Source organism: Odontesthes bonariensis, chromosome 18 (genome assembly GCF_027942865.1).
Source record: "Odontesthes bonariensis isolate fOdoBon6 chromosome 18, fOdoBon6.hap1, whole genome shotgun sequence".
In the NCBI taxonomy this organism is placed as follows: Eukaryota; Metazoa; Chordata; class Actinopteri; order Atheriniformes; family Atherinopsidae; genus Odontesthes; species Odontesthes bonariensis.
The window spans coordinates 26,356,433-26,383,341 of NC_134523.1; the positions used below are offsets into that span (position 1 = coordinate 26,356,433).

Here is a 26,909-nt window from a genome sequence, read left to right on the forward strand (position 1 = left end):
CAACACGAGCCAATAAAAATGATTTCAAACGAAGAATAAGCAACAAACTCACCGCCAGTTCGTTCCGCTCAGCGAAAAGTCAAACAGATAACCGTTCAAAGCGTCTCTCTTTCTCTGCGTCTCTTCACGGCGAAAAATATTCCCCCGATACTCGACAACGAAGGAGGACGGTTCGATGGATTCAGTGGTGAACACTCCTCTTCCTGGAGAAGCAGACAGAGGTCTCAGGGATAGTTTCTGAACCTAAAAACGCATCCTGACTCAGAGGGATGCAGGAAAACTGCTCCATGCATTTGTTACTTCAAGATTAGACTCCTGTAATTCTTTATTATTGGGCTGTCCCACAGATTCTATGTAAAGTTCTGATGAGAACTAACAGCAGAGATCATATTTCTCCAGTTTTAGCTTCTCTTCATTGGCTCCCTGTTAAATTCAGAATAGAATTTAAGATTCTTCTCCTTACATATAAAGCTCTTAATGACCGAGCTCCATCATATCTTAAAGATCTCACAGTTGGACATTTTCCCAACAGAGCACTTCGCTCCCAAACTGCAGGTTTACACTGGAAAAGATCAAAGACTTACCAAGTTTATTTGTCTCATTTCTAGTCAAAATATCTCATTACATTTAATATAAGACACAACTGCCTAACAAGTGCTATTTCAGCCAGATATAGGGACTTGTTTGAAGACCATACATCTGGAATATCTTGTTAAGTGAAAAAGTCTTGAAAACAAATTGTTTTGAGTCGGATTTCATATGAAACAAGCTTTTTTTGACATTTGAAGAGGTTTTTAAGCTAATTTCAAGATCACTTTTATCTCAAAAGTCCCAAATATCACATCTTATTTCAAGAAATATTGACAAGCCGATTTTCACTAGTTCCATTGGCAGATTTGGTTGCTTATTTCAAGCAAAAACGTCTCGTATTTGTTGTTTTTCTTCCTTATTTTTGGAGGGGCATTTTTTCCAGTGTACTTGAGGTTCCCAGAGTTTTTAAAAGCAGAATGGGAGGCAGAGCCTTCAGTTATCAGGCCCCTCTCTGTGGAACCAGCTGCCAGTTTGGCTTCAGGAAGCAGACACCCTCTTTACCTTTCAGAGGGGCTTAAAACTTTCCTTTCTGATAAAGCTTATAGTTGGGGATGCCTCGGTTTAATTTACCCAAAACTTCTCAGCTCAGAGTAGGGCTGTCGCGGTGAGGGAATTCCCACCGCGGTGACTCATAGCCGCTCAACAGCGCGGTATGAGGTGATATCGCATTTTTGTTCATTAGGCTACTTTCCACGACATGCAATGTTAGATGAAAATCGAGCGCATAATCCGTCTTTTTTCCCAGCGATTCTGACATTTCACTTTGCTTTGCCTGTCATTTACTCGCTCACAGACCAACATAGCGGAGATCAAGCAGCGCGTACCCCAGTTCTGCAACATTGTTGCCAGTGCCACATGGCAAATATCAACATTGTTGCAGACCTGCGCACGTTTCGTTTAGGAATGACGGAGAAAAACGAAGCAGATCAGCGCAGCAGTTGAGCTCACGTGTCCGGGATACAGTTTTTTTTTAACAGACTGCCGCCGACCAACCAACCCCGGCACATTTTTTAAACTTTTTTTTTTTTTTTTAATAGTTTCACCTACACAGTTTTGTTGAAATGATCAGGTATTTCCCAACAGCAAATGTGCACACCAAGCTGTGGTTCTGTGGAAGCTAGTTTATTGTTGATATTAGACGGTCGCATTTACAACGTTAAACATGGATAATAAGGAAAGATTCAAAGCCATAAAGTGTCTGGACTAGGCAGAGGAGTAAAGCCGAGATAAAGGTAGGCCACTGCATTTTATTTTAACTTCTATTGCTACAACACTGAGTAGGCATATTCTTGTAATATCAGCTGCCGAGGGAGAATGAGACCACAACGAGTAGCATGCAGACGTGTGTGCGTGTGCGGTGCCTATATGCAAAGATGACGACAGAAACACGGCACCTCGCTGTGTTAATGTGTTTCTCCTGCCTTGAGGGGAATATACAATGTATCATTATTACTGTGCTGGCTTTAAAAAGTATCAGTTCTGTCAGTCGCTTTGTATCTACTGTGCAGTCTTAAAAACTCGTTCAGTTTCTCGAGTTGTTCTGCGCGCGCAAGCGGGCGTGCGGTGGTGGCGGGGGCCTGGACACGCACCCCGGAGGTCCTTTCAGCACCGTGGTGATTGCATTTTGCGGTTATCGCGACAGCCCTAGCTCAGAGAAACACAAAACAAACCTTTAAAAGAGTCAATAAACTTCTCCTGGAGGAAGGGTTTGTCCCTGCGAGCCTTGATGTGCTCCAGAGCGTCCTGCACAGGAGTCAGAAGTCTGTCCTGCTGGTCCACGTCATCTGGAGAGTCCAAAAGTAGTGACAATTAAAAACAAGAACAAGTGTGACATCGTGTTTACACATAAACCAGCGTTTCATCCAATGTTTTAACCCTGCGCCTGTCAGTCAGAGCACCAACCAACATGAAACAGACTGCAGCTGAGCTGCGATCGAGCTCAACAATTGAAGGAGACGTATTCAGCTCTTTTTAACAGTTTAACACAACTTTCTGAGGTCTCATTTAGATGTATGACACAGGCTTTGGTCAGCAGCCACTCAGAGTTGGAGGTGGAGTCAACTTAAAGAGTGACGTACTTTGGAGGTGAAAATCAGAACAGCCCGTTAAATAGCCGCTTTCGGACAGACCGTTCTAAGAAAGTAGTTATCAGAACTACCCTCCTCGAATTTCGTTCTGATAACTATCCTTCCCCAGCGGAACTGTTTCAGTCTGCATTCGCACATGAGTCGGGACCTGATAGGGACTGATGCGCCGCGCGCAGCCGTCTGCTTCAGTGACGTGTTAGCCGTTAGCCGTTTAGCGCTACATTCAAACACAAAACAAAACGGCAAAAGTAAGGAGAGTAGAAAAAACACCACCAAGAAGCTAATATGGAGAGCGGGGAGGCCACTGTGTTTATGGTCTGCATGATGGTGATATTAATCATGGACAATCACATCAGGCGTCTAATATCGAGGCTGGAAAAGCTCACAGAGAGAGTCAGGAGATACTTTTTTATTTCATGAAGGAAGAAAGGAGAGCAGAGCTCTGCAGACAAATGAGACCAGTGTAAGTTTAACTTATTAAACACCCGCCGGTTGTGTCCGTGTATGAGTAAACATTTCAGCCGTGATAGCATGACAAGGGGCGTAGCTACCGACCACCACACACCTCCGTCAGATCGTTCTATAGAACCATGAAAAGACCCGACCTCGGAGAAGGAGCTAAATAGTTATAGGAACTAAGGGAGAAAGCCCTGAGTTCCTGTATGTCCGAACACAGGAGAAAACGGCTCCGCGGATTAAAAGGTTATTAGAACTGCCAAAGGTTCCTACAGTCCGAAAGCGGCTATTGAGGAACTTTCAAACAAAGGGGAAATAAATGACAACAGGGACAACATCTTGTTCAGGGAATCGGGACTCTTCTGGATCTTTGATCATGTTTCACTCCCATAATAAATGCAGTTTGTGGACCAAAAACCTCCAAAAAAGGTTCATTTTTAGGGCTGGGCGAGTTAACTTGTTATTATCGCGTTAACTTGTTAATTATTAATAAAATATAAATAAATATTTTATCGCGCATTAACGCAGGTTTTATTATTTATTTTATTACTGTAAAAGTCTGCTGCTCACAGGCTTTTATTTTGTAAAAGTCTGCTGCTCACAGGCTTTTATTTTGTAAAAGTCTGCTGCTCACAGGCTTTTATTTTGTAAAAGTCTGTTGCTCACAGGCTTTTATTTTGTAAAAGTCTGCTGCTCACAGGCTTTTATTTTGTAAAAGTGTGTTGCTGTCTGCTGCCGAACCGGAAAAGAAAGTAATCGGCAGATCCACCAAACATGGAGAAGGGTACGGAACTTTTACTCAGCCATTTTCATTTTAAAGTTCTTCCAGACGGCGGAGTCGACAGAACCAAAGTCATCTGTAAACACTGCCAAGTTGAATTGTCTTCTCACCGTAGTAGTTCCAGTCTAAAATATCACTTAAAGGCAAAACACACAACTGATAGCAGCAAGTCATTCAAGGAAACAGACAGTGGAGCGAGGCTTCTACATAAAAACTACAGAAAGATGCTGATGTTAAAAGTGTGTTTGCACAACAAATGTTATGGCACTTTCATTCATATGGCAGCACATTTAAAATAAAACTAAATGCTAAAAGCTATACACTACTTTTGGATTCATTTTTGGATTCTGCGTACAAATGTGATTAATCGTGATTAATCAGGGAAATTATGCGATTAATTAGATTAAAAATTTTAATCGTTGCCCAGCCCTAATATTTACACATTGCTTCTCTACGGCGACTAAACCCTGTTTAGCCTTCCATTATTAAATTTTATATTAAATAAATATAATAAATAAAATATACAATATATATATAAAATATAATAAATAAATAATATAAATTTCATTAAATTATTAAATATACTTATTTTACAACATACCGCTTTGTAGAGGCAGAACATCTGGCTCCTCATTGTCCTCTTCAGCATCAGCATCTCCAGGGCTGTTCTGCTCCACATCTGGCTCCAGTTTATCTTGAATAAGAGGCAGAACAGAACAGTTATTCACCGATTTATTCCCCATCAGACCGGCGTGCGTCTCAGAGGACACTCACCCTCAATCTCAACCTCCTCCAGAGACTTTCCTTTGAATCCTTCCAGAGAACCCTTTTCCATCGCCAGGAGGAGTTTGGCGATCTTAGCGAGTTCAACAGCTGCCTCGGGCGACCGGTAATAGTCGCGGTCAGCCCGGATGTCGTGGCTCAGCAGTTTGGCGAGGTGATCCAGCTCGTCGTTCTCCAGGTGTAGGATCTGGAAAATCCTCGCCGTGTGTTTGTGGAGGTGCGCCGACACGAGATGCTCCGGGTCCTTGGCGTGGCACAGAGTGGAAAACGACCTGATGCACTCACCTCCGTGCAGGTGGCTTTCAGCGGAAGAGTCGGGCTTAGCAAACAGGAAGGGATTGTCCTTGTGCACGCCACACGCCGTCCTCTTTCCGATGAGCAGCGTCAACGCGCTGACGAGCTGAGAGGTCAGCAGAACGGCGACGCTCCGGCCGCTCCGGCCCAGGATGTTGATCCTGATGAAGTGTTTGGACAACACCTGCACGGAGTCGTCCCTCTCCTGGAAACACTTCAGGGTCATTTTGGAAATCTCGGGCGAACGTTTGCTCAAAACCGACGCCTGTGCAAGCGTGACGCTGCAGAGCGCGCTGTAGGCCTCGGGGCTGCCGCACGCCTTCAGGCTTTCAGCGGCGGAGGCCGACGACCCTTCCAGGTATCCGTAGAAAGCCTGGACATCCCGTGTGAATGGGATCGTGGACGGGCTGCTCACCTTTCGTCTCCTCAGAGGAGCGACTTCAGGGCCGAGTCCAGCCCACTCCTTCTCACACAGCTCCACAAACGCGCTTGCCTCGCCGTTCTTCCCGTTTTTCTCCTTTTCGGCCTCTCTGAGGACGATGCCGCCCAGTGTTTTCAGCGATTGCCCCATCCTGGAGGCCAGATTTGGCTTCATGTACCTCTGCGAGGTGTAATCGAACCCAGCCAGCTTTTTCACGCAGCTGGCCACTTTTTTGAAGTTTTTCGGTTGGATCACGTCTTCAAAGTTTATGATGGTCTTCTGGTGCAGCTCCAGCAGGAGACTCCCCATGTCCCTCAGCTTCTGTCGGACGTAATCGAGCTCGCTTGGATCGCTCCCGCGCTCCTCAGACAGACTCTTTGCCAGCTGGACCAGCAGGAAATCATTCTGAACCACGAGAGCAACCTTATCCCGTCTCATCGTTGAAAGAATCTTCTTCACAGCGGGCGGAATTTGTTCAGAAAACTCTGTCTCCTCCAGAGAAATCTCCCCCAACATCCCCGTCCAGCCTGATGTTGCGGACTCTGATGTTTTCTTGGCACATTTGCACATTTCCACATCCTTATACATGGCTTTACAGTACAGGCAGTGCACGTATCTTTCCACTCTATCGTCCCCGGCCGTCGGGCGTTTGCTCTTCAAAACCTCCTGGTTGTGCTTGTAATTTCCTTTGTTTCGTAGTTTCTGGAGCACCGTCTTGCGTTGAGCGGAGCTTTTGGGGAATGAAAAGGCCTCGGCGATGTCGGGCTCTTCATCGATGTGCTTTAAAAGATGGCGAGCGAGTTTAGTTACTCCTTTCCCACAGACGTAACAGTAATTTCTGGAAGTGAAAGACGTGTCTTTGCCATTTGGTTCGTTGGCTTTGGATTGTTCATCTGAGTCCTGCTCATCAGGAGATTCGTCCTCATCCTCCTCCTCCTCCTCATCCTCCTCCTCCTCATCCTCATCCTCCTCCTCCTCATCCTCCTCCTCCTCATCCTCCTCCTCCTCCTCATCCTCCTCCTGCAGCTGCTGCCCAGATGTTTCAGGCTTCTCTCCAGAAGAAAACATCTCTGAAACCTGTGGACTGTCCTGAATAGTGCAGCGACTTGGTCTAGCTACCTGCTTTTCGTCATCACAGCTGGAGTTGGAGTCCTCACAGTAGGAGGTTATCATGGCCTTGGCCTGAAAACACAAGAAAATCTCATTCATGAACACAAGAACTGAAATGAGTGACTTGTTTGCTTCTGTTCTGTATATATACCAATTTGTTACACTTCCGTTCGGGTTGTTCGGGGCCCCAGCCACGTTCCAACGCCTAATGGACTGGGTGCTGCGCCCGCATGCTGCATATGCTGCCGCCTATCTGGATGACGTTATCATCCACAGCAACAGCTGGGCGGAGCATGTGCAGCAGGTGGCCGCGGTGCTCGAGTCACTGAGGCAGGCGCGGCTCACGGCCAACCCGAAGAAGTGTGCAGTTGGACGGAGGGAGGTACGGTATCTGGGGTACCACTTGGGCGGCGGGCAGGTGCGTCCACAGGTCGACAAGACAGCACCGATTGCAGCCTGCCCGAGGCCCAAGACAAAAAAGGAGGTGAGGCGGTTTTTGGGGCTGGCTGGTTACTACCGGCGTTTTATTCCCAACTTCGCCGAGCCGACCAACCCTTTGACTGACCTCACCCGAAAAGGTGCCTCAGATCCGGTCCAGTGGACGGAGTCGGGCGGTGGAGGTATGTGGAGGGGGCGTGGTGTATCAGGTGCAGAGGACAGTGGGAGGGGAGATGACTGGCACACCTGCACAGTGTCAGCTAATCATTCTCCCCTTTATTAGTAACGTGCAGGTCTGGGCAGAGATGGATGACCGTGAGACGAGGAACGAGGGACCGCAGCGTGTGGAAGCCAGGGACACGGAGGAACCTGCGAGCATTTCCTATCGTCTGTCTCTTGAGCCTCAGTCATCCTAAATAAAATACGTCAAAAGTCAGAAGTGGTCTCTGTGTGTGCTGGGAGAACTCACGGTGGCAACGAACCCTGCCACAACGCCCCTTCAAGTTCAGTATTTACCAAAAAGGTAAACGGAGCCGGTAAACAGTCGTGAGATCGATTGGGTTTAAAGCTGAGAAGAGAAGTGATGCACAGGCAGAATTTACAGGAAACGGTGACAAACATCACGTCTGATGCTCACTGATAGAAACATTAGTCTGTGAACAATTTAATCTGACAAATGTAGAAGAGAATGCTAAATATCTCATGATAGATACTGTGTACCCACAGTATGAAGTAAAGTACTGCCTTTAAATACCTCACGGGTTTGATGAAAATGTTCTACACTGAGTTGATGATGAAATACTAATACTAAAACTAATTCACAAGATTTAAAGTTTCTTAAAAATGCCCAAAAGGTCCAAAATGGTGAAAAATAAGTTTAGGAGAGCTTAAAGGCGGTTGGTACCGGCTGTAACTGGCTGAAACTAGTTGGAACTGGCTGGAACCGGCTGGAACCGGCTGGAACCGTCTCGGTCCGGTCTGAGATGTTGGCTGATAGTCAAAGCAGTAGGGAAGTAGTATCAGGTAGTATTTCTTTAAGAAATTCTGGCTTAACCAGAAATTGAGTGAATAAAAGCCTGTACAACGCAACTGTAAAATCATTCTATTTCCCCTCAGGAAGGTGATGTATTATCTATTTTATAGAAATAATATATATGATCACAACAAAAACAGTCTGGAAGTTGGTGGTGAGGTAAAGATACCTTCCCCTTTTCTTAAAATAAGGGGTGATTTTATGACCAAAAATGGCACAAAAAGTGGAGAAAAAGCTTGAAAAATTAACAAAAACTGTATAGTTCTGATTAGGGCTGAATCTGATTAAATGATTTAAGCTCTAAAAGTAGAAATCTTTATGATTTTTAGAGCACTTTTTCTGAAGGAACCCATTTGGGTCTGAAGTGTACTTTTTCTGGGGGGAAATAAAGGGCGGGGCTTAACCAGATACTGAGTGAATAAAAGCCTGTACACAACTGTAAAAAAAAAAATCATTATTTTTTTTCCCACGAAAAGGCTCGACTTTATTCCTTTTTACTTGAGTAAACTCTACTGTGTCAAACTTTTCTCGTCTCGAGCGCCTTTCTGACTTTGATGCTTTTTGAAGGTGTTTTTTTAAAGTGTTGGAGTCCTGAGCCAAACTCCGGCCCAGGTCGGGACTCTGTCTTCCCAACACGACTTTCAGTTTTATTGGGAAAGTAAACAGTCCAGTTTACTGTGTTTTTTCTTCTTCTTTAGAGGTGCAGAAGCTAGCAGTCCTACAGTAACAACTGAAGTACGAAAGTGACGAACGAAGACCTTTTCTTATGGTTTACATACCCTTCTGCTCCTTGGTGTTGATGAAGATGAATAACTTAATCCAAAAATGGACTTCTGTAAAGGCCATATGAGACAAAAAGAATGAAGCTCAACATTAATATTTTTCATTTATTACCCAGCAAAATGTTCTAATAAAGAACGTGGGGAGACTAACATGCTTACATTAGTTTCTCTTCTAATTGTTTTTCTGTTGCTGCGTCTTCGTGTTTTGCTGGAGTTGGAGTCCTCACAGTAGGAGGTTATCATGGCCTTGGCCTGAAAACACAAGAAAATCTCATTCATTAACACAAGAACAGAAATGAGCGACTTGTTTGCTTCTGTTCTGTAAAGAGATTTAAGGAAAAGTTTCAGATGGAAAACCTCTAACCTGTAAAACCTTATTTTTACTCTGGATAGCATCACCCCAGAGTCCAGAAGAACCACAACCAACCTTTGAGCCGTTTGTGACCAAGATGTCTTTAACTCACAACTAAAACCCGTCTGTAAAACTGCCGTCTGTTCACCTGCATAATACTGTAACATGTAAAGAGTGACGCGGACCACCCATTTATTGGTTAAAAACTGGAATAGGTCAGTGTTTCCCAGCCCTGCCTCAAGGCAAACAGGTCAGCTCTTCAGCTCTTTGAGCTCTGCAGAGGTCACACTTATTGCTGAATATATTAGAGATAAAACGAGTTGGTGGGATGAGAAGCCAAGTTTTAAAGTCTCTGTAATTAACTCTATTTACAAACTAATTAAATAGAAGTGGAAGGACGCCCCTTCAAGTTCAGTATTTACCAAAAAGGTGAATGGAGCCGGTAAACAGTCGTGAGCTCGATTGGGTTTAAAGCTGAGAAGAGAAGTGATGCACAGGCAGAATTTACAGGAAACGGTGACAAACATCACGTCTGATGCTCACTGATAGAAACATTAGTCTGTGAACAATTTAATCTGACAAATGTAGAAGAGAATGCTAAATATCTCATGATAGATACTGTGTACCCACAGTATGAAGTAAAGTACTGCCTTTAAATACCTCACGGGTTTGATGAAAATGTTCTACACTGAGTTGATGATGAAATACTAATACTAAAACTAATTCACAAGATTTAAAGTTTCTTAAAAATTAAGCCAGATCTGGTCCAAAACGGTGAAAAATAAGTTTAGAAGAGCTTAAAGGCGGATGGTACCGGCTGGTACCCTCTGGAACCGGCTGTAACTGGCTGGAAACTCCTGGAACTGGCTGGAACCGGCTGGAACTGGCTGGAACCGGCTGGAACTGGCTGGAACTGGCTGGAACCCGATGGTACAGGCTGGAACCCGATGGAACTGGCTGTAACCGGCATGAACTGGCTGGAACCGGATGGAACCGAAAGGAACCAGATGGAACCGGCTTGAACTGGCTGTAACTGGATGGAACTGGCTGGAACCGGCTTGAACTGGCTTTAACCGGATGGAACCGGCTTGAACTGGCTGTAACCGGATGAAAACGGCTTGAACTGGCTGTAACTGGCTGAAACTAGTTGGAACTGGCTGGAACCGGCTGGAACCGTCTCGGTCCGGTCTGAGATGTTGGCTGATAGTCAAAGCAGTAGGGAAGTAGTATCAGGTAGTATTTCTTTAAGAAATTCTGGCTTAACCAGAAATTGAGTGAATAAAAGCCTGTACAATGCAACTGTAAAATCATTCTATTTCCCCTCAGGAAGGTGATGTATTATCTATTTTATAGAAATAATATATATGATCACAACAAAAACAGTCTGGAAGTTGGTAGTGAGGTAAAGATACCTTCCCCTTTTCTTAAAATAAGGGGTGATTTTATGACCAAAAATGGCACAAAAAGTGGAGAAAAAGCTTGAAAAATTAACAAAAACTTTATAGTTCTGATTAGGGCTGAATCTGATTAAATGATTTAAGCTCTAAAAGTAGAAATCTTTATGATTTTTAGAGCACTTTTTCTGAAGGAACCCATTTGGGTCTGAAGTGTGTTTTTTCTGGGGGGAAATAAAGGGCGGGGCTTAACCAGATACTGAGTGAATAAAAGCCTGTACACAACTGTAAAATCATTATTTTTTCCCACGAAAAGGCTCGATTTTATTCCTTTTTACCTGAATAAACTATTGTGTCAAACTTTTCTCGTCTCGAGCGCCTTTCTGACTTTGATGCTTTTTGAAGGTGTTTTTTTAAAGTGTTGGAGTCCTGAGCCAAACTCCGGCCCAGGTCGGGACTCTGTCTTCCCAACACGACTTTCAGTTTTATTGGAAAAGTAAACAGTCCAGTTTACTGTGTTTTTTCTTCTTCTTTAGAGGTGCAGAAGCTAGCAGTCCTACAGTAACAACTGAAGTACGAAAGTGACGAACGAAGACCTTTTCTTATGGTTTACATACCCTTCTGCTCCTTGGTGTTGATGAAGATGAATTAAAGTCTGCGTCTGAAGGACTTAATCCAAAAATGGACTCCTGTAAAGGCCATATGAGACAAAAAGAAATGAAGCTCAACATTAATATTTTTAATTTATTACCCAGCAAAATGTTCTAATAAATAATTTGTGGACAGACTAACATGTTTACATTAGTTTCTGTTCTAATTGTTTTGATGTTGCTGTGTCTTCGTGTTTTGGTCAATTCTGGGTGTTTTAAACTGAACTGTTTTATGAATTAATTTGTAGTTTTTTCCTGCATAAACCTTTTGTAATTAAACAATAACTGAGTATCTGACACCATTTTTACATGGATATATAATCTTAATGCTTCTGATGTCTCTGCACAATAAAGTTATTACCTCAGGCTACAAGAATAAAGAAACTAAACACACCTAATAATAATAATAATAATTCGACTTTTTTGTCGTACAAAAAGGATCCAGTGCGACTCATTTCAATCAAGTGAACATTACAAACATTTATTTTTTTAATCAAGATTGTTCAAAACTATTCTAAGATACCATTAAAATCTATTAAAGTTTAAATCAGTTTAACATTAAAGAAATTACGGGAGGGGGGGGGGCAGTTTAGGGCCACATTTGACCGTTTTGAGGACAAGCTTGTAGAGGATTTTTTTTTATTTTTTATTATTTTATTCATTATTTTATTTGATTATTTATTTTTTACACCACTTATCTTACTTACTTTTCTGCAACATTTTTTTTTTTTAAATGTTCAGTGATTAGCTGCAGAGATCAGTATCAATTTGGAGACATCGAAAGACGGAGGAAAATGTTTGAGACGCGTTGTGGGGACGGTGTTATTTCTGCTCTGAATCAGCTGGTGGATGCCTCCGGTACAACATGGGATTAAGAAATAATTATATTTCCGGTCTTAAACTAATGTCTTCTGCTCTAAATCTTCTCTATAATGAAGGTTATTATGTTAAATTTGTGTTGAAATAGTCTCAGAGGGATGTTCATCCACTCTCTGGTTATTTTAGAGAATGCAGTCTTTGTATTTGTGCAATGAATCAGCAACTTTCAGCCAGTTTTAACAAGCATTAAAACCACTCTGTGGCACAGCTGTTGCCTTAGGCTGCCATATCCGTAACTAAGTGCACCTAAAAACCTGCAGCTGGGTGTTCCTCCGAATAATTCAAACATACCTCTGAGCGCCATGAGTAATGAGAGTCCCCATAGTTGTACGTTATCTCTTCACCTGGAGAGATTTCCTTTATTGCAAACAGGCACAAGTGTGGCGTCCCCTCACAAACAATCTTTTTCATTTCACAGTTTGGACTCATGTGGTCATCATTCACAAGTCTGCCGAGAGTCCAATCCTCTTTAGAAGCATCAACGCTGCAAGAGCAAAATCATCGGTTTGTAGAGCAAATGCATTTCACCGTGCAGTTTTCTGTTGGAAAATGTTAAGAAACTAAACAGATACTTTACAATAAAAGCCAAAAACAAGCAGATAACGCACCACCACTCTGCTCCACTCCATGAGAACTCATACAGGAAGCCATCGAGAGTATCTCCACGTCTGCTCTTGGTCCGTGTGCCTCGAGCGAAGATGTTCCCACGATATTCAACAACAAATGTGGACGGTTTAATGGTTTTCTGGGTGAACACACCTCTCCCTAGAGAAGGAAAGACATAAAAGCACTTTCTGTAAACAGCGATGTAGGTTGTTGTTTAACCAGTCAGAGCTGGTGTCAATTGTGTCATAATTTCACCTGAAAAATACATATTCTGACTGCATTTAAATCATAAATCAACCCTTCATATCCACCGAGTAATGGTCACAGTGGCAGAATTCCAGGAATTTTCAAAGTTGGAAAGTTTTCATGGGAATTACCAGGAATTTATAAAAATTTATAGGAATTAATGGTAATAAACTGGAAGGGTTGGGAAATTAGAAATAGTTGGTAAAATATATATTGTAGTATTATCTTGGTTAAAATACCCCCTCCGTGCTATTAAATCAAAATCTATTCATTCAGGTAAACCAGATATGCTAAATGTAAGCTAGCTAGGACCAGTTTATTAAAGAGGACGTCTGTCAACTTATTCAGCAGCAAAAAATGCCATGATGGAAAGTCTTTGTTTATGTGTAAATTTTGTGGAAAGAAAAATAAGAAATGTCACAAAAATGCTCAAATCATGCAACAGATAGAGTTAAACTAATTAATCTGAATTTTTAAAGTTTTGCTCACGTGTTTTTTGATTGTTTGCATTAATGTCTGCTCCTGATTAAACAAAATGTTAATATTTATGTTTCTATTCGTCACATTTTCTGTCAATCATCCAAACTAGATTACGAGATATAAACTAAGTATGTTAACAGCAGGGCTCTCAAGTCTCACGCAATGAGCGTGAGACACACGCATTTCAACAAGTTCACACGCTCACACGCCACACATGCCATTTCTCACGCTGAGAAATTATCAACTTCGTCGCACAGAAATTCTAATGTCGTATACTATAAACGAGTCAATGACAGGTTACTGTGTGCTCCTACAGCTCAGAACTATAGCTCTGGTACAGCTGTCTTGATTTAGCAACCCATCGGCAAATCACAAAATAGAATTTCTCAGCCAATCAGAAAACAGAATTTCTAGTTGCTGGGTGAGGTCTGAAATAGCTTTCAGCTGCAAGCACGCGTGCAGAAGTTGTAGACGAGCTGGAGGTGGAAGAGAACCGTCAGGATCATCAGCAGGTCATATCTTCATTTATTTGAATCTTTTATTAGTTACTGTAGTTTCCCTGCTCTTTGTAAAAGACCAATACCTGCCGATTAAAGTGTTCGTTGGAGTAGTAGGCCTAAATATTCAGCACACACCCTTTGACATGAGCAACTTAATGAAAAATGAAAAATATGTAGGAGTGTAATTAGGCTTCCGTGGTTAATTTTTTTCAAAGGTGACTGGTATGAGCAGATTCCCAATAAGGCTATCTACAATTGCCAAACTGGTATTAGTTCTGCCGCACTGAAATGCTGATGCAGAGAGGGTTTTTTCCATGGTGGGGCTCAATAAAACCAAGACCGGGAACACGTTGGCTCTGAATAGAACTCTGTCATCCATCATGATTGTGAAAATGGCTGACATTGAGCCACAGTGCTTTAAATGGGAGCCCCCAGTATCAGTCATCAAGCATCAAAATCTGCCACAAACACTTACAACAACACTCATAAATTTTTTTTGTTTGTTAAGACTTTGCATACCTAAAACAATTTATTTTAAAATATAGCAGAATTTAGTGTAAAAGGTAAGATTTGTGATTTTGGTATAAATAAAACAATTTCTTTGTTCTTTAAGTAGCTAGTTTATGGCGATGGGATACTGCAAGGGACCAGCACCCCCCCCCAAAAAAAAAAAACGAAAGAAACCCCAGCGCGCACACGGCCTGGCCCCTGCCCCGCCCAAATCTCACTCCAAGCTAACTTGAAAACTTGAGAACCCTGTAACAGCACATTTAAAAAGAGAAATAAAGTCTAATTATTGTCTTAGCTCGACTGAAATATAGAAGAAATCATGGTACCAGGGATGTCAAATGATTGAAATATTTATTTGTGATTAATCGTCTCATTTAACGCATGAATTATCGCAAAATAATCACACTTTTAAAATAGTTTTTTCCACAATGAGAAAAAAAAGTGAAGTATTTTTTTTTTTTGCATTTTTTCATGTTTTTGAAGCAAAATAATAAGAATTGATGCTTTTTCACAGATAGTTGAGGTGGCACTTTATGATAAAAGTGAAATTTTGAAAAAGTAACACATGCTTTCTTTTAGCTTTAAATACTTAAACCAAGTTTTACAGATGGTTGAAGTAGGATACTCCACAGTTTCTCTCTGAGCTTTGACCCGGAAGAGACAGAATAAGCAAGCACACACAAGTAGAAGTTAGCAACAATTGTTTTTGTCAATTCTTCTGGTTTGGGATGTAAAAGGTAAACTGGAAAGAGCCCAAAAATAACACGCTGATAGGGAGCGTATCGCCACCTATCGAAGCCGAGTTGGACATACTTCAGTGAAACGATCCTCCTGCTAGGATTTTGGGACAAAAACACTCATATTAAATAGCCTGTTTGAGCTACAACATTAGTTTGACTTAACCTGCGTATCCAAACGTACATATATCAGAAACATACTGCCAACCTTTAAAAGTGTTGATAAAACGCTGCTCCAGGATAGCTTTGTCTCTGCAACCAACAATATGTTGCAGGGCATCTTGAGCAGGAGTCAGGTGCCTCCTCGGCCTTTCCATGACAGCTGGAAACTTTTTAGAAGAATAAAAATGGCTGATTTAGGGATAAGCTCAGAACACTGATTTGATATATACACAGCAGAGGTTTTATCTGTGAGAAAGGTTTGTCACAAGGTCTTCAATTAAGGTTAAGTAAGCATGAGACATATTACTCTGTGCTCTTATTTAACTAAGAATGAGACAAAACATGGAAGCAGTGTATGAAGGACTAAGGGCTGCAGGAGAAAGCCTCCTCTCTCTAAAAAGAACATGGCAGCACAGCTTAGGTTTGCAAAGCTGCATCTGAACAAACCACAAGACTTCTGGAACAATGTCCTTTGGACAGACCAGACCAAAGCGGAGATGTTTGCTCAGAATGCACAGCAGCACGTTTGGAGGAAACCAAACACAGCATATCAGCAGAAACACCTCACACCAGCTGTCAAGCACGGTGGTGGAGGGCTGATGATCTGGGCTGGTTCTGCAGCCACAGGACCTGGGCACCTTGCAGCCATTGAGTCCACCATGAACTCCTCTGGATACCAAAGAAGAGTGAGCCAAGATTCCTCCTCAACCATGAGAGAGACTGATAACGTCCCACAGGAAACCATTACTTCACCTTCCTGCTGCTACAAGCTGCTGGATCAGGGGTTCACTTAGTTTCTCACACACTGCTTCTGTGTTTTCTCTGTTTTTATTCAATAAATAATAAAATACTGTAATATGTCACGTGTTGTTGTCCATGTGAGGTATTATTTACCTCCGTTTAAGATCTGGTGAGAACCAGATACTTTTTTCATATGTCAAACAAATATGAAAGAGGATTAATTTAGATGTTCTGTAGAGTATCTTGTAACAACAGTGGTCAAATACACACATACATCTACAAACTGAACAACCTAATGCCATGCAATAAAAGTACAATATATCCTTCTGAGTTGTTGAAAAGTTAAAGAAGAAAGCTTTAATTCAAATACAAGTATTTTATACTTTGTATTAGTAACATCCCACAAGTTGAAGACAAAAATATTCATGAATATAACCAACAAGTCCTGCTTACTCTGCAAATCACTGCTGAACCAACCATTAAATTGAGATAAAGCTGCAGTTATATTTGGTGCTTATTTAGTGCAGCTGCAGACATGCCTTGTTAGCATGCTAATCCTAACTAGCATAAAGTGTAAAAACAAGTGCTGGTTTGCAGACGGTTTAGCCTCTCACTTCCGCTGAATAACGCCATTAAATGTGTACATCGTTTTTCACACTGAGCAACATTTACCTGCGTATCAATATCCCCACGAAGAAGCAGAAAAAGCATGCATTTCAGATGAAGCTAACGCTGTTAGCAGCCATCTTCATTTCTATTCGTCCATTGCGAGAACACATAAGTCCGACCAATTGGCGGCTGCTACGTCATTAGCTGACTTCCGGATCTCAAATCAGGGGCCGCGTTCGATTCGGCAGCAGCAGAGGTGAATGTGTTTATGAGGACGTTCGGGGGACAGACGACGTTAGAACAAAAATATCCGGATTTTCCTGCTAAAAAGTAGCCAAGTTAATATATTTTAATAATTATAAACTAATATATATAGCCAATATATATATTTTTTAAATGCTGTGACGCACACACTCAATAACGAACCGTCGAGTCTCACTGGTTCACAGGGTTTTGAGGCGTTTATTCAAAAATAACATATAAAAGAAAACAGCCGGCCTTGGCAGCCATCCTCTGGAGGAAAGGTGGTTTAAGATACACATGAAGGGACAGCAGTCATCTCCTCTTACGTCAAACCGGCGTCCGATTCCGCAAAAAATGGATTTCTGGAAGGTCTTTGGATGAAACAGCATTCTAAGACAGACTCAAGAAACAGTAAAAACTTGTGTTTAACAGTGACTTCAGTTACGATTTAAGGTATTTTCTGTGCCATGAACCGGACGCTGGTGTGGAGAATTTGTCCATTCATATCAGAGATGATCGAGGAGATTTAGAAAGAAGTTTTAATGTGTCATGTTGGAAACAAACAAACAAACAAAAAAAAAAAAAAAAAAAAAAAAAAAAATCAAACAGAAATGTTGCTCTGTCACCAAAAGCATGATCTGCTCAAGGGGACCTCTGGAAAACACAGATTTATGATCATCAGTGTTTAAACCATCTCTGGGATTCTCTAAAACCTCTGAGATTACGCTGAAATAATCCTCAAAGTACAACAACTGTGCAAAAGTACTGAGTTTTAAAGATTTGCCCATCAACATGACAGTTAATGGCTTCCATCAGAGAGGTTCACCATCTCTTCCAGTGTGGATTTCTTTCTTTCCGTCCGTCTTCTTCATACATGGAGGGACAACGAAAGTTTCCACAAGAGGCGACCACAAAACATGGAGGATCAGAGTGTCCTGGGGCAGCAGGTACCACTCTGGGAGGAGCTCAGCCGGCCATACTGGGAGCTGCGCGACTCCCGGTTTACAAAGTGTGACTTTATCTGCAGTTCATCACACTGTTGCCTCAGACTTTTAATGGATCGTTTCAGCTTATTTACAAACATTTACACAACACTGAGAGAAAAAAAAAGAAAAGAAAAAAAAAGGTCACTTCGGAATCACTCTGAATCCTCATCTCCATCCACGTCGGGTAAATACGGCGGGTCCTGGGAGGCCTGTTTCTCCACCCCGCCATCTTTCTTGGTCCTGATGTGCAGCTCTCTGACGGTGAGGATGCGGGTGAGCATGGCCTCCATGGTGGAGTCGTCCAGAGGGGTGGAGGAGAACCACAGTGGGCTGTTGGGGACGCAGCAGCGCTCCGGGTGAAGGTAGAACATGTTGGTGCGCTGCTTCACCGACTCCGAGCTGAACGGAAGACGATAAAAAGCACAGTGACCAACAGACCAGACCAATGAGCACCAGCAGCTTCTTCTTAAATTACCGTAAGTTGGACGGAGGAAAGAAACTGGTCAAAGAAGGTTCATGGCATTAAATCAATCTTTATTTAACTAAAGTCTTAAAGGGATAGTTTGCCTCTTTTGACATGAAGCTGTATGACATCCCATATTAGCAACATCATTTATGAACATTTTCTTACCCCCTGCTGCGTCCTGTGAGCCGAGTTCCAGCCTCGTTTTGGTGTTGACGAAGGTAGTCCGGCTAGTTGGCTGGGGTTTAAAAAATAAAGCGTCTTGCTTCTCAAAACAATATGCGTTCAAAAGAGTAATACATTTGCATCACAAAATCGTTCTCCAGGAAAAAGTCAGGCTCACAATCTCTTGGCCCCGCCTGCCGACAGCCGCGCCTGTTACGGTGTTTGCTGCTCGGTCTGCTCGGTCTACACAGCAGGCAGTGATACAAAGGGAGAGAAAATAGGGCCAAGCGATTGTGAGGTCTGACTTTTTCCTGGGGAATGATTTTGTGATGCAAATGTATTACTCTTTTGAACGCATATCGTTTTGAGAAGCAAAACGCTTTATTTTTTAAACCCCAGCCAACTAGCCGGACTACTTTCGTCAACACCAAAACGAGGCTGGAACTCGGCTCACAGGACGCAGCAGGGGGTAAGAAAATGTTCATAAATGATGTTGCTGATATGGGATGTCATACAGCTTCATGTCAAAAGAGGCGAACTATCCCTTTAAGGCAAGACACGGCAGGCAAAAACAGTGATTTTTCATGCAGTGGGCCAGTCTACTCCTTCAATATGTGCTCTTTCAACCTGCTGTAAAGAAAATGTTGAAAACACAAATTAAAATGTTTATTTTGTTACATTTTGTTTACTTGCGGCAGTACGTTTCGCCCGAATTTACCAAAAAGTTAGCATTCCAACGCGCCATGCCGAGCTTCGTTCGTTTACTGAAGTCTGTCATGACCGGTATCATTGGAAAGCGCTAAGTCTCCTGCACAATGATATGTCACCCAAATAACGGCACTTCCTTTCTACCAGCAACCAATCGTGAATGTCTAAAGGTGTCTAATGACAAAATCTCATTGGCTGCTGCTCTTTTCTGCTTACGTGATTCGCTCAGACGCATCATGTGGTGGACTCTCCGAAAATGCCCCATGACACCACAACTTTCAAAGAGAAGAAAGCAACAATTGCGCTTTGCAAGATGCAATAAAAGAAAATCTATTAGATGAGCTGATGAACCATCAGGAAGCAGCAAACCTGACCGAAAACTGTCGTTAGGAAACCGAGGGAAGTTAATGTCAGAGGCTGGTCATACATGTCGCATGTCTCAATGAATTGATATGCAATCTTTTATTGTATTGCATTGAGCTTGTACTCTTTATAAATAAGATTATTTTATTCAATATTAGTATTACTAAGGGCATGAGCATTTATTTTGTTTTCGAGCAATTGTTTCCAATACAAATGTATTAAATTCCCGTATTTAAATCTTTAAATGCCGTTTTCTCAAAATCAGTTTTTTGTATTTTTCCAGTATCAATATCTCAGCATATGGAGCACCTACTAACAACAAACTTTCCAGTTATACACTTAGCAGTATTCTGAAGATATTTACAGAAGGATTTGTTGATAAATCATTTTTGGCCTGACTTATTTTGACGACATAATCAAAAAATATGGCGAAAATCGATGTTTTTCAGGCTATGGTCGGTGTATTTTGATTTCCTAGGAAATGGAAGCAGATACCCTGAAATCCCTCTGTAATTTTCTTTTAATTTTGTGTGTAAACAAAATGAAAAAAGAATTTTGGACCTGGCTTTATCATGTTCAGATTTATCTTCAGGAAATATATGCAAATTTGCGCATATTTAATGAGATACTGCCTAATTTGCGTAATTAAACATACAAATTTCTAAAACTTGTAATACACTTTTTTTTTCATACTTGTATAAGTAATCAACTGAGGAAGTTTCATTGTGATATTTATTATTTTAATAATATTACCCTATTCACCTGTAGTGTCTCGCCTTAAATGCATCTTTTAAAGCCGCAGCCACTGGATTTCACTCACCACTTGGAGAGGTAAAACTCATAAAGTCTGACGGGACATCGGAGAGGATTCTCTGTGTTCTCCATCATCTCCAGGATGTCTTCTTTACTCTCCTCCTCTTTGCGCCTCTTCGCTGGAACGGCATCTGGATCTGAAAAGGACACGAACGTTTGATTCAAAACACTGAAGCAGAGACGAGTAATCACCTGAATGTAGATGTAAACGCACGCAATAACACAGATCCAGTGATGACATAACACGCAGGGCCTTGTTGTAGCAACGCTGACAATATTATTTATTTATTATTATTATTATTATTATCAGTTAGTAGTAGTATTTTTATTAGAATTGGTATTATTGTTGTTGTTAATACACAATCATTGTAAATATTAATAATTTTTTGAGGTACTTGACTAATTTGAATTTCCCCCATTGGGGGATGAATAAAGTATTTTTCTATTCTATATCGGCATCATGTTTTCCACATTTCTGAAGCGTAACATTATGTATGACGTATGTTTTCACATAAATTGTGGGGAATAAGGTTTTCAATCAGGGTGAAAATATTTAAATCCATTCAACGTTTGGGTTGAACAAATCAAAACAAGAAGTATTAGACCAACAACAGGTGCAATGCGTTGTCTTTTTAGGAATTAGTTGACAGTTTGAGTTTCTTTAAAGGCGACATTTTCTGTAAAAATTCCTGTTCCTTGGAGCAGATATTAGAGTGTCTGAACTCCCCAAAAACACAACCCTGGTATCTATTTAGTTCCTCATTTAAGGAGCCGTCACTCCTTAAGTTGGCTCCGCCTCCTCTGCTAAGCCCCGCCCAATCACATCCCCCCCTGCTGGACGGATGAAGCCAGCTTCTGGTGGAACTGTTCTGCTGTCAGCTGCACTGAGGAGCATGCATCTTCCATCCAGCAGCAGGCCCAGAGGATAAACTCTATCTGAGGCTAATGTTCCAGCAGAGTTAGCTAAAGACTGTGGATGAACTCTATCTGAGGCTAATGTTCCAGCAGAGTTAGCTAAAGACTGTGGATGTGCAGCAGGCACTTTTCATCCCACTGTTTCAACAACTTGGTCCAGTTCAACGCTGGACTGAAGAAGCTGAGCCACAAAGAGGGATCAGTTCCAACTCTCAGAGCCTGAACTTCAGAGCAGGGAAATGGAAGCATCTGAGAAATAACTCCTCATGGTTTATTTACTAGATTATTTTCTCCTTTAGCAGCAGCTAACGCTAACAGCTTAGCTAATGAAGGTGACGTACACCAGCTTCTAAGGAGTTATTGCTGTTCCTTCCTGAAAGATGAACATCATTGTTTCCACATTACTTTGTTAGCTGAAGCTTTCTAGCTAACGCTAACAGCTTAGCTAATGAAAATGACGTACACCAGCTTCTAAGGAGTTATTGCTGTTACTTTCTGAAACATTATTGTTCCCAAATTACTTTGTTAGCTGAAGCTTTCTAGCTGAACGGTTCCGTTCTGTAACTCACCAACCTGCAGCTGTGTGGATAAGGTGTGTTGGAAACACAACACCGGTCCTCTCCTCACTCTCTGTGTGTTAGCGTTACATTATTGGCATGTTTCTGATAAAGATGTAGGTCTCCGAGTACAACTGTTTAATGAGGTTAATATATCCAAAATATTTAAACGCAGTAATTAACGGTACACATGCATTACTACGAGTTACGCTGTGTACATCTCCAGCTTGGTCCATTACTGTTGATGAGGAAGCATCATTTGCTAGCATCTGCTGCTAGCTTACAGCTAATCTGTACACTGGGGACGGTAATTTGTAAAATTATTATTGTCACCACACGACAGCTTCTACATTTAGACTTAGGTACCTGATTCTGCCTCGTTTATGGAAATGGGCGGGTAGAAGCGCATGAAGGTGGTCTTGGTGTTGTTCGGGTTGGTTTTGGTGCAGCGCATGACGTGTGCAAACGACAGCTGGCGGTGCTGCTCCACCGTGGTGAAGCCGAAATACTTGCAGCAGAAGAAGAGGAGAGTGTTGAGGAGGACGATGGGCGAGTACGCCCCCAGCTGTTTACAGTCCCACAGAAACCCCTCCTCCACACGAGAATGGATGTAACCTGCAGAGGACAACGCGGGAGCAGCCATTAATCCCAATAAAGAAGTCAGTTTGTGTGAAGCAGAAGCTGAAACCGAACGAGCGACTCACCACTGGCTGTGACTGCGGGTTTGAATCCTCTCAGCATGTTGGTGAACTCCGTGGAGAACTTTCCGTAGAAGCGATCCATGAAGATGTTCTCCACCCGACCGTTTTCAAACAGATACTACAGAGAAACGAAGGGTCACAGCCTCAGAACGAGCAGTGAAAACAACTAGTTTATGGCTCCAGTTTAAGCCGTCCGATGCTCTACTTTCAGCTGGACTTCATCCAGGGATGGAAACCAGAGACGGGGACTCGAGTCACTGTGACTTGGACTCGAGTCACTGTGACTTGGACTCGAGTCGCTGTTTTGATGACTTGTGACTTGACTTGACAAATAATAAAAGACTTGAGACTCGACTCAGACTTGGAAGTTAAAAACTCGGCACTTGACTTGACTTGAGACACGATGACTTGAATGACTTGAGCGTTAAGCATCTAGCATAACTTCGAACTTTGTTCGTCATTTGAAGATCCATTCTGACCAGTAAGTGCTTGTCAAATTAGCTACTTTTATCCTGTTAGCCTAGTCGGTAGTTAGCTAACGTTGGCTTGATATGATACGGGGTGGACAGGTTGACCACATTTGCCAATGATGTTTACTGACAGTTACTTATATCTTTGTCTTTTCACTTTATTAAGATCAGATTCTGCAGGTAAAATTGCAATAATAAGGTGACTTGACTTTGACCTGTTACAAGGTTAATCCTAAAAAATTACTTGAGACTTGAAAGCTAAGACTCGAGACTTGCACATGTGTGACTTGGTCCCATCTCTATGGTGAGTGGATGCGTTGCTGGCGCTGCCCGTTCGTTTCGCCATGATAAGGGGCGTCTCTTAACTCCTAACTCCTCCGCACTGTTGTTAGCTAGCTAACCTGCATGGCGCGTATGGGCAGGGCACATATGAAAGCACCATCAATGCTCTGATTGGCTGCATAGCGTAAGTAAACCGTATTGTATCATTGGCTGAACACCTGTCACTCACTGCGTTACATTGAAAAATGGTACAGAAAAACCCATTATCGGTCTAATTAATTAGATTAGGTCTAGTATTAGATATTAATTAATATGTTGATGGTGAATTTTATTTGATGCGCTGCATTGACTTTCTTTTGCGCTGAGAAATGAGCAGCTTAGAGGGAACATTGAATGAGACGTGCGTCTTGCCTGTTGGATGCCGAGGCAGAGGTAGAAGAGGCTGTCGGGGGAGTACGGCTCTCCGTTAGGTCGCTTCACCTCAGTGATGAAACAACACAGGCCGTAGCTGAGCTCCGCCGTGGTGCAGCGCAGGATGTCCTCCTTCAGCTCCAGAGGACGAGCTGAGGTCAGGAGGTAAAAACACAATCAGCGGCTTGAAATTGAACGCATAAGAACCTGGACCCATTTCTACTTAAATGAAAATGAAGGGGGTCATAACACAGACTAAATAGAACATATTTCTAACATATTTTTCAAAATGCCACCCCACACTGTCAGAGATCTGTAATGTGACATATACGTCACATTGGGCGTTAACCCTTGTGCGGTCTTAACATTGTGTTTACTCCCCTTGTCCGATGGGTCAAAAATGACCCGCCCTACCAAAGCCCCAAAATAAAGCAACTTACTTCTGAATTAATTATATTGAAAGGGGAAAAAAACAAAACGGTGAACTTTTTATAATCCACGGGTCAAAAATGACCCATAAGACAATCTTTGTACCCTGGTGGTGTAAAGCCCACATGGAGACATAAACAAATATAAAGTATGACTTTTTCTAATGATGGGGTCCCTTTAGGAAAAGTCATAAGATTTCAAGATGGAAAAGGATAGTTTAAGGTATTTTTTCTACAGCTAAACATGGTTGTGGGTCACTTTTGACCCGCAAGACAACAGGAGGGTTAAAGTGATACTCCGGAGTAGATTCACCCTAGGGTCATTTGAACCGTGATATACAGCCAAGTAGCCCACCCCCAGTTTTTTCGATATTGGCTGAACATCAGCTGAGTTACTGAGTTATCCCGAATAGCTTCGTACAAGGGTTAATGGATCCTGGTCCTTATCTCCAAAATTACCACACTAAAATCACATGCCATGACACCAAACTTCTACATTAGTACAAATATGGTCTGTACTCACCAAACGATGCATTTGGAAGTTTGAAAATAGTCCAGGAGTTTATTATTATCAACACAAGCCTGATAGCTTCTCTGCAGCTAAAGCTGCGTCGACGTCACTTCAGAGAGCTGGGAGCTTCAAAGTAAGATGAGGGTTGATCTACTACTGTGGACAACAAAGTATATGCTATATTCTACATGTTTTTTTATGAATTTTTATGTTGTAGAGTTGTGAAATTATTTTATCAATGGAGAAATTGAGCAGCCTTGCTTTGTTGTCTACAGTAGTAGATCAACCCTCATCTTACTTTGAAGCTCCCAGATCAAGGAAGTGACGTCGACGCAGCTTTAGCTGCAGAGAAGCTATCAGGCTTGTGTTGATAATAATAAACTCCTGGACTATGTACAAACTTCCAAATGCATCGTTTGGTGAGTACAGACCATATTTGTACTACTGTAGAAGTTTGGTGTCATGGCATGTGATTTTAGTGTGGTAATTTTGGAGATACGGACCAGGATCCATTAGCGCTTGTACGAAGCTATTCGGGATAACTCAGTAACTCAGCTGATGTTCAGCCAATATCGAAAAAACTGGGGGTGGGCTACTTGGCTGGATATCACGGTTCAAATGACCCCAGGTTGAATCTACTCCGGAGTATCGCTTTAAGAAACTGGATAATTTCTCCATCAAGGATTATTATGGGGGACATAAAACAGACTATATAGAACACATTTCTGACATTTTTCTCAAAATAACACTCCCTAGTGTCAAAGATGTGTCAATGGGTGTTAAATGGTTTGAATCTTTCCTTTAGCAAAAACAAGCCATTTAAATTTAGCTAGCTCTGCCCGTAGTGGTAACCTGGCACACAGACATCTTGGAAATGTTATTATGGGAAGACTAAATCACATGACCTGTCACATGACCCACCAGGATGTTAAGTATCGGTCACTCTGGCAATTCATGAGTTGAAATCAAGGATAAAGTTTTTCATGGAATTTTCCAGAACATTTAAAGGGGCGTGTGCCACCTGTGTCACGGTGGGTTCTTATGGGTTAAAAGAAGAGTCGCAGTGAAAGCTGACATCACATGGATCAGACTCACAGCCGAAGCGCGGCTGCTCCGTATTGGGCTGCGTTTGCCTCCACTGGATCCACCGCTTCCACGCGTCCACGCCGTACTGACTCTTCAGTCTGAGGATCTCCGGGGGCGCCGTCTTCTTGGAGGAGGCTCTCTGAGAAGTGGTTTCAGCAGCTTTGGACGACCGCTGCGGCTTCCGACCCTGAGACGGAAAGAGAGACGCTGTGTCATGACATGATCGGGGCGTCAGCGCGCCGGCTCGTCACAGTTCGGAGGCGAGCGGTTACCCTCTTGTCGCGGGCTTTCCTGTGAGTCTGTCGCCGGCGTTGAGCTGCGGGCAGAGGACTCGGAGGTTTGCCGCCCTGCTCTCTCAGCTTGGACATCGACTCCAGAGTTTCTGGCATTGACAAAACACAAAAAAAACACATTAGAAGTGGAGCCCAAAGAAGCGTTTCAGAGGGGGCGGAGTCTCTTAACCCTTGAAGAAAAAACACATTCTGACAAAAGCTTAACAATTGAAATGAACAAATTAAGAATGTCGTCAGGACTAGTTTTTTCCAGCTGCGTCTCCTGGCCAAAGTTAAAATGTTTTTAAGTCCTCATGACCTTGAGAAAGCCATCCATGCCCTAATAAGTTCAAGGTCAGACTATTGCAATGCGCTTTATGTCTGCGTCTCCCAGTCTTCTCTCAGTCGCCTTCAGCTGGTGCAGAACGCTGCTGCCCGTCTTTTGACTAACACTAACAGACGTGTGCACATCACTCCTGTTCTTAACTCCCTCCATCGGCTTCCTGTCCTTTATAGAACTGATTTTAAACTTTTAATGTTTGTTTTTAAAGCTCTTAACAGCCTCGCCCCATCGTATTTATCTGAGCTTTTAACAGTCCTGGTAGAGCTCTGAGGTCAACAGATCAGTTTCTGCTGGAAGTGCCCAGGTCAGAATGCAAACCCTGGGGTGAGCGAGCCTTTTCCCAAAGCTGCCCCCAGGCTCTGGAATAAGCCCCCTGTCCAGCTGCGTCTTATTTCTGACCTGGGCCTCTTCACATCTAGGCTAAAAACCTGCTTATTTAGGATGGCTTTAATACCCAGTAGCATGATGAAACTTTTATCTTATTTTATCTTATTGATTTTGTTGTATTTTATTGTTTCACTGTTCTTTTATTGTTTTTACTTATTCTTCT

General features: G+C 42.3%; 2 protein-coding genes across 6 annotated transcripts in view; both read right to left on the reverse strand.

Annotated features, from left to right (window-relative positions):
• Positions 1-16,803, reverse strand: part of LOC142367381 (uncharacterized) — an 82,878-nt gene extending 66,075 nt beyond the window's left edge. Inside the window, exons 1-11 of the mRNA XM_075449346.1 lie at positions 16,706-16,803; positions 15,339-15,459; positions 12,660-12,816; positions 12,343-12,535; positions 11,140-11,211; positions 8,936-9,028; positions 8,774-8,827; positions 4,690-6,595; positions 4,517-4,609; positions 2,262-2,375; positions 53-203 (exon numbers count right to left, since the gene is read on the reverse strand). Of these exons, the coding sequence (XP_075305461.1) occupies positions 53-203; positions 2,262-2,375; positions 4,517-4,609; positions 4,690-6,595; positions 8,774-8,827; positions 8,936-9,028; positions 11,140-11,211; positions 12,343-12,535; positions 12,660-12,816; positions 15,339-15,459; positions 16,706-16,744 (2,993 nt within the window). The 5' untranslated portion in view covers positions 16,745-16,803. The remainder of the gene's footprint in view (positions 1-52; positions 204-2,261; positions 2,376-4,516; positions 4,610-4,689; positions 6,596-8,773; positions 8,828-8,935; positions 9,029-11,139; positions 11,212-12,342; positions 12,536-12,659; positions 12,817-15,338; positions 15,460-16,705) is intronic.
• Positions 16,804-17,084: 281 nt separating this feature from the next.
• LOC142368134 (zinc finger MYM-type protein 4-like) overlaps positions 17,085-26,909 on the reverse strand; it is a 49,167-nt gene continuing 39,342 nt past the window's right edge. For all 5 annotated transcript variants that reach the window (XM_075450208.1, XM_075450209.1, XM_075450206.1 and 2 more), the window contains exons 21-27: positions 26,017-26,126; positions 25,754-25,931; positions 23,720-23,871; positions 22,560-22,674; positions 22,222-22,470; positions 20,391-20,520; positions 17,085-18,270 (exon numbers count right to left, since the gene is read on the reverse strand). In XM_075450208.1, coding sequence (XP_075306323.1) covers positions 18,024-18,270; positions 20,391-20,520; positions 22,222-22,470; positions 22,560-22,674; positions 23,720-23,871; positions 25,754-25,931; positions 26,017-26,126 — 1,181 coding nt within the window. In that variant the 3' untranslated portion in view covers positions 17,085-18,023. The remainder of the gene's footprint in view (positions 18,271-20,390; positions 20,521-22,221; positions 22,471-22,559; positions 22,675-23,719; positions 23,872-25,753; positions 25,932-26,016; positions 26,127-26,909) is intronic.